The sequence below is a fragment of the Oncorhynchus nerka genome, linkage group LG10 (assembly GCF_034236695.1).
Source record: "Oncorhynchus nerka isolate Pitt River linkage group LG10, Oner_Uvic_2.0, whole genome shotgun sequence".
Lineage (NCBI taxonomy): Eukaryota > Metazoa > Chordata > Actinopteri > Salmoniformes > Salmonidae > Oncorhynchus > Oncorhynchus nerka.
Genome location: NC_088405.1, coordinates 59,372,667 through 59,380,166, shown reverse-complemented (window position 1 = coordinate 59,380,166; position 7,500 = coordinate 59,372,667). Strand labels below are relative to the sequence as shown.

At 48.2% G+C, this 7,500-nt stretch overlaps 1 protein-coding gene across 4 annotated transcripts in view; it reads left to right on the top strand.

Moving 5' to 3' along the window:
* LOC115135717 (unconventional myosin-XVIIIa-like) overlaps positions 1-7,500 on the top strand; it is a 118,837-nt gene that overhangs the window by 45,179 nt on the left and 66,158 nt on the right. For all 4 annotated transcript variants that reach the window (XM_065023624.1, XM_029670725.2, XM_065023623.1 and 1 more), the window contains exon 3: positions 7,230-7,317. In XM_065023624.1, coding sequence (XP_064879696.1) covers positions 7,230-7,317 — 88 coding nt within the window. The remainder of the gene's footprint in view (positions 1-7,229; positions 7,318-7,500) is intronic.

The following is a 7,500-nucleotide window of genomic DNA, read 5'->3' as shown; positions in this document are numbered from 1 at the left end:
CCTTGATGTAGTCACAGAGTAATGAACAGTGCAGGAAGACTAATCAGTGAGACAGTGCTCCACAGATTCTATCTGAATGAGGTCTTTGCAATGGGGGACCTGTATAAGCCAACGTAAACCACATTTAATCTGATGTTGACAATCTGCGAGAAAGAAATTCCTCCAGTCATGGTTTATGATCTGAGGTATTATAGCTCTGTGTAGCGAAAGGAAATATGAAAAAGTAGAAACATTGATGTGTATAAATTACTCACATCCAACAAGTTGGACATGTAGTTTGTGTGCTGGTGGATGTTTGACACAGCTTTCCTTCCTGTAGACTAGACAGATGCTTGGTAAAGAAGACTACGGGATGGCAAACAGCCACTCTAAATAACATAACAATGGCATGGGCTTTGGCCAGTGAAAATGTGTTTAGTTTATGAAACACAACTCTACAGCTTTGGGTCTTCTATACAGTATCTCTGATATTGGCTCCTCCTTACCTATACCTGTGTGTGTGTGTGTCTAGTCTGATGGTGTGGAAGCTGAAACAGAAACGAGTGGTGACCCACAGCCGTTGACATCATCAACCAGCGACACAACCAGGAGTGACAGTGTCATGGGAGGCCCTGACCCACCAGCTGCCTCCTCCTCCAGGCAGGAGAGCACAGAGGACCAGGGTCCCACTCAGAAGAAGGTGGTGAAGGTTATTAGGAGGGTGGTGAGGAGGGTAGTGCCTGGGGTGGAGGAGCAGCCTCAGGCCCCCAGCACAGAGCTTCCTAAAGCTGCCCCTATAGCCACATCTGTACCCAAGACTGCTCCCCTCTCGGGCAAAAAGGATGAGAAGGATGACATCTCCATGGGTCTGGCCAGCCTGATGGGCCGAGGGAGGACCAAGGATCACCGGCCTCGCACGCATACTCAAGACCGCAAGGAGGATAAAGAGGAGGAGAAGGAAAGGGAGGAAGAGAAGGAGGTAGAGAGCCAGGAGCCTCCAGCAGTAAAAGAAGATGAGGCGCCGTCCACCTCCGTGTCCACTCCTACTCCCCCCAAATCAAACCCCACCATCCCTCCAACAGGGTTCATACCCACACCCGCACCGAAAGCCAACCCCCTCGCCCCTCCTCCAGGCTTCATCCCTGCACCCAAAACCAAAGCCAACCCCCTTGCCCCCCTCCAGGTTTCATCCCTGCCCCTGTGCCAAAAAACAACCTTTTTGCCCCTCCTCCAGGCTTCATTCCTGCCCCAAGACAAAATCCCCTTGCCCGGCCCCCAGGTTTTATCCCTGCCCCGAAATCCGACCCTCTTGCCCCTCCTCCAGGGTTCATCCCTGCCCCTCGCTCATGGGCTGTGAAGAAACCAGAGGTACAGAGTGTCTGCCCTCAAAATGCCTGCCTAAAGAGAGTATTACATAATTCAATGGTGCATGCGGTTCTGATGTGTGCACTGAACACCTATTAACCCATTCTGTGTGTGAAATTAACACAATTAATAATTATGCCTATGGATTTGACTTTTCACAATATGCTGAGTGGATAGGGATCATACACTATATATAGAAAAGTATGTGGAAACCCCTTCAAATGAATGGATTCGGCTATTTCAGCCACACCTGTTTGCTGACAGGAGTATAAAATCGAGCACACAGCCATGCAATCACCATAGACAAACATTGGCTGCCCCTGTCAACTGTGAAGTGGAAACGTCTAGGAGCAACAATGGCTCAGCCGCGAAGTGGTAGGCCACACAAGCTCACAGAACGGGGCCGCCGAGTGCTGAAGTGTGTAGCGCGTAAAAACCACCTGTCCTCAATTGCAATTCTCACTACCGAGTTCCAAACTGTCTCTGGGAGTAACTTCAGTACAATAATTGTTCGTCTGGAGCTTCATGAAATGTGGTTCCATGGCCGAGCAGCAGCACACAAGCCTTTCGATCACCATGAGCAATGCCAAGTGTTGGCTAGAGTGGTGTAAAACTCGCCGCCATTGGACTCTGGAGCAGTGGAAACGCGTCCTCTGGAGTGATGAATCACACTTTACCATTTGGCAGCCAGATGGACGAGTCTGGGTTTGGTGGATGCCAGGAGAATGCTACCTGCTCCAATGCATAGTGCCAACTGTAAAGTTTGGTGGAGGAAGATTAATGGTCCGGGGCTGTTTTTCATGGTTCGGGTTAGGCCCTTTAGCTCGAGTGAATGGAAATCTTAATGCTACAGCGTACAACGACATTCGAGACAATTCTGTGCTTCCAACTTTGTGGCAACAGTTTGGTGAAGACCCTTTCCTGTTTCAGCATGACAATGCCCCTGTGCACAAAATGAGGTCCATACAGAAATGGTGTGCTGAGATCGGTGTGGAAGAACTTAAATGGCCTGCACAGAGGCCTGACCTCAACCCCATCGAACACCTATGGGATGAATTGGAGCACCGACTGCGAGCCAGGCCTAATCGCCCAACACCAGTGCCCGACCTCACTAATGCTCTTGTGACTGAATGGAAGAAAGCCCCCGCAGCAATGTTCCAACATCTAGTGGAAAACCTTCCCAGAACAGCGGAAGCTGTTATAGCAGCAAAGGGGGAACAACTCCATATTAATGCCCACGATTTTGGAATGAGATGTTCGACGAGCAGCTGTCCACAAACTTTTGGTAATGTAGTGTATGTCCCTCCACAGGATCTCTCTTGTCTTGCTGCAATGGTAGAAACTGCTGCTTCATTCATTTGCATCAGCAAAGTGCTAACTGGCTACTAACTGGCTCATTTACTTCAAACCGTAGTCTTCCTGCAGTGAGAAAAGGTACAAAATGAAATAAAAGGTAGTATTTCCCACCTCAGCCTCATCAGTAGGTATAAGGGTCTGGTCATGGCCGGTCCACAGAGAGCCAGGCTGATCTGAGGCACTGAGCCATTACTCATTTTCACCAGGCTCTGGGGAACTCCCTGGGAACACTATCCAGACTTGCCTAACACTAGACCACGGAGGACAACTAATGGCAGCCTTATTAATGAAGAATAACCATTGAACATTGTAGAGAATAATGTACCAAAATGTTGGGAAGATCCTTGTCCAAAATATGAGGATTTTGTTTCAACTGGAATGGGCTTGAGGAACGCTGTGTGTTTTATAGGATTTGAGCATGACGGGATTGAGTGTGTTGTCCTTATCAGGAGCATGGTGTGTGGAAGACTTTGTTAGAGGTCACTGACTCTCCTGTGTGTGTGTGTGTGTGTGTGTGTGTGTGTGTGTGTGTGTGTGTGTGTGTGTGTGTGTGTGTGTGTGTGTGTGTGTGTGTGTGTGTGTGTGTGTGTGTGTGTGTGGATATATCAAGGTGAAGGCAGCTTCTGGTTCCTCTCCTGCTGGGAAGCCCTCCTCTGGGAGTACTCAGTCCCAGCCTCAGGGCACCCCTGGCTCCAAAGAACAGGTGTGTGTCCTGCAGCTGGTATGCTTCTGATTGTCTGGGTGTTGTAGATTTTAGAATATGCTGTACAATGGTAAATTACAGTATTTTAAAATATTTTTAATGTAGGCTAGGTTGACTTAGCCTACATTATGATTCAAAATTGACATTAGATGGATCACAGTAAGAGTAAATGACCTGGGATTGGCCAAAGGAAATTACATATACAAGGGGTCCCCAACATGCATAACAAACCTTTAGCACCATGGCAACAATAGACTCTGGAGTGGCTGGGTGAGGACTCACCAGTGTTGGTGGTGTGACCTCCTGTAGGTTCCAGAGCTGGTCCCTACAGACGAGAACCACAGGCGTCTGAGAAAGATCTTCACCGGAGCTGTCTCTACTGTAACTTCACCTCTCTCTTTCAGCCTGTGTTTCTGCCTGCTCTGTTGTGCTATTACCAAATCTTCCCCTGCCATGAGTCCGTGCCACCCTGCTGTACTATTACCAAATCTTCCCCTGCCATGGGTCCATGTCACCCTGCTGTACTATTACCAAATCTTCCCCTGCCATGGGTCCATGTCACCCTGCTGTACTATTACCAAATCTTCCCCTGCCATGGGTCCATGTCACCCTGCTGTACTATTACCAAATCTTCCCCTGCCATGGGTCCATGTCACCCTGCTGTACTATTACCAAATCTTCCCCTGCCATGGGTCCATGTCACCCTGCTGTACTATTACCAAATCTTCCCCTGCCATGGGTCCATGTCACCCTGCTGTACTATTACCAAATCTTCCCCTGCCATGGGTCCATGTCACCCTGCTGTACTATTACCAAATCTTCCCCTGCCATGGGTCCATGTCACCCTGCTGTACTATTACCAAATCTTCCCCTGCCATGGGTCCATGTCACCCTGCTGTACTATTACCAAATCTTCCCCTGCCATGGGTCCATGCCACCCTGCTGTACTATTACCAAATATTCCCCTGCCATGGGTCCATGTCACCCTGCTGTACTATTACCAAATCTTCCCCTGCCATGGGTCCATGTCACCCTGCTGTACTATTACCAAATCTTCCCCTGCCGTGGGTCCATGTCACCCTGCTGTACTATTACCAAATCTTCCCCTGCCGTGGGTCCATGTCACCCTGCTGTACTATTACCAAATCTTCCCCTGCCATGGGTCCGTGCCACCCTGCTGTACTATTACCAAATCTTCCCCTGCCATGGGTCCATGTCACCCTGCTGTACTATTACCAAATCTTCCCCTGCCATGGGTCCATGTCACCCTGCTGTACTATTACCAAATCTTCCCCTGCCGTGGGTCCATGTCACCCTGCTGTACTATTACCAAATCTTCCCCTGCCATGGGTCCATGTCACCCTGCTATACTATTACCAAATCTTCCCCTGCCATGGGTCCATGTCACCCTGCTGTACTATTACCAAATCTTCCCCTGCCATGGGTCCGTGCCACCCTGCTGTGCTCCCGCATAGGGACAGGTGCACTGTCGCATGTGGCCCAAATCTGGTGTTGACCACTAGCAGCAGGGTTTGAATTATGAGGTGCTGTAATGTGAACCCCGATTAGCAGCGTCCATTTTATGTCTCATCAGCTTAGAGATCAGAGTCTGTCAGTCTTAGTCAGATGGTCTCCTATCATCATGGCTAAGTCATATGGATAAGGGTTCATATGAATGGAGGTTATGTGTGGGTTCATGGTGGGCACTGTCTCTCACTCTGAGAGGAGGCTTTGGTGTGATTTCACAGCTGGGTTTTCAAACTTAATATAATGTAGTGCTATAACTAACTAATTACAACATGTTTGCACAGTCACAATATAGATTTTAGTCAAGTGAGAAAATGTTAATTATTTTGATATGACATTGCACACACAGCTTTCCAGTGGCTGACTTTTGGACCCTGTTTCACATATGTATGTGCAGAGACTATTCCTCTCCTCTCTCTCCCTTTCTTTGTCCCTTCTGTTTTAACAGGCAATATCATTACTCAGTCATGTCCTCATTTGCCGGATTCACACATCTATGTCCTTGCATTTGTATTCTGTCCTTTTGACATTCACTTTCTGACAAAGGGGTGTTCATTTCCCTTGAAGTCCAAGTCTGTTTTTATCCACTTGGTGAGGATATTGTGTTCTTTGATGTTGGATTGAGACTGAACCATTGATCCCAGATCACAGCTGTCACATCCACTCTAAAAACCCCTCTGTGATCTGTTTTTAATATCGCCCTTTCCTCTCATCTCCTGGCTCCTCCTTCCCATCTTCTGCTGTCTCTTCTCCTCTCTGTGTGTTGCTCCGCTGTTTGCTGCTGTGGCCGTGGCTATCCGGTGGTCTCCTCATAGGTACTGTCTGTCCCCTGTCACACCGCTCCCCAGGCTGGCCACTCACCCACCGCCCTCACACACGGCCTGGCTGGACTGTGTGCTTGTGTCTCATGTTGGGGTGTAAGCCTGCTCTCCTTAACTGACCCCGCCGTCCCCTAACCTCTGTCTCACCCACCTGGGGTTCTGCCTGCGCCCCTTACTCATTCCCCCACCATGTTGTTACGGACTGAATTCTTTCCCTATGTCTGTGCTGCAGTGCTGGAAGTCCCAGTAATATGACCTAAGCACACCCCCACAGACGGCTCTGCTAGACTTAGTAACTTAGACTGGTAAAGCTAGAAGGATTATAATTTTTCCCCCATTTTATTTTTCTCACAGCAAAAGTGTGGGTGTCTGTTGTTTTCTTCATCTGCATGTGTTATGCTACCCTCTAGGCAAATTCACGGAATACACTTGTTACATGGCTGTTGGCATGTTTGAGTATGAACTTCGAAGTTGACCTCTGACCTTGATTAAATCGAACTCTTCCTGCCCTCTTCCAGACACAGTTGGATCAGGACCCCGTGGCCCTCCTGCAGGCGGCCCACACGGCCGCCTCTCAACCCAAGGTCTGGCCACTGCTATGCCTGATTGCAATACCCCATGCATCTCCCTCAGTCCCTTCCCTGGAGTGTGCTGTTGTGTGTAAATCACAGAACCAACATCCTCATCTGGGATGTTGTATCTGTGATGATAAACCAGTAGAATAGTGAGAAACTCATGAAATACATGACTTATTAAACCTTTTCTGACTGCCGGTGAAGTGAGTTCCTCAGTATTCTGTAGTAGGTTTGCACTGAGTGTCTATGCTTGACCAGTCTTGCTTTTCACTATGATTTTCAGGTCGTGTTTGAGGAAAACCAAGTTACTCAAATTGCATGATGTGTCCACATATAAATTGTCATAGGAAATGCGTCTTTAGTTTGCTCATATTATACTGCAGGTCTACCACAGTCTTCATAAACATTGTGGTGAAGTATGTGGTACTGATGTGCAGCCAGTCAAGTCATGTGTTGTTGTATTGGGTTATGTACCATCTGTCCTGTTATCGTGAGTGAGAGTGGGTTCTCAGTAGTTTGGTTGCAGAGTGGGATCTGATGGTAAACACAGTGGGGACCAGGGGCCTGCCTAGTGGGTCATGAGTGGATGCTAGTTGTGGAGTTGGGGGTTTGAGGTTTGGGGTGGGTGGACTACTGGGTGGTTGGGTCAAATGTTGCTTGGGTGAGAACTAGACCTGAAACCCAAAACTCCTCCCTTAAGGAGATGAAGAAACCAGACCTCAATCCACACCTGTTCCTGTCCTCCTGTTCCACTTTGTCAGGTTACTGCGGTGACAATACCCCCTCCACTGGAGTTATTCATTCATCTAGCTAATTATTCTCTCTGGGTATTCACCTTTGCTCCTGCCTCTGAGATTTATAGCAGTGAACTAACCCTGTCTGTCTGTCCTCTCTCTCTCCTAGGTGAAGACCGAGGAGCAGATAGCTGCTGAGAAGGCCTGGTACGGCACAGAGAAAGTATGGCTGGTTCACAAGGATGGATTCTCCTTGGGTTAGTAGACCTGAATCACTAGGCCATTCACCACAATAGGGGCCACATTAAAACATATTACATGTACATCACAGATTCCATTTGTTGATTTATCTGACAGAAATAGTCAACCAAATTTGTATTGATTGTGCACTATTTCGCACTTGTATTGAATATAACACATCCAGCCTAGACAAACACACC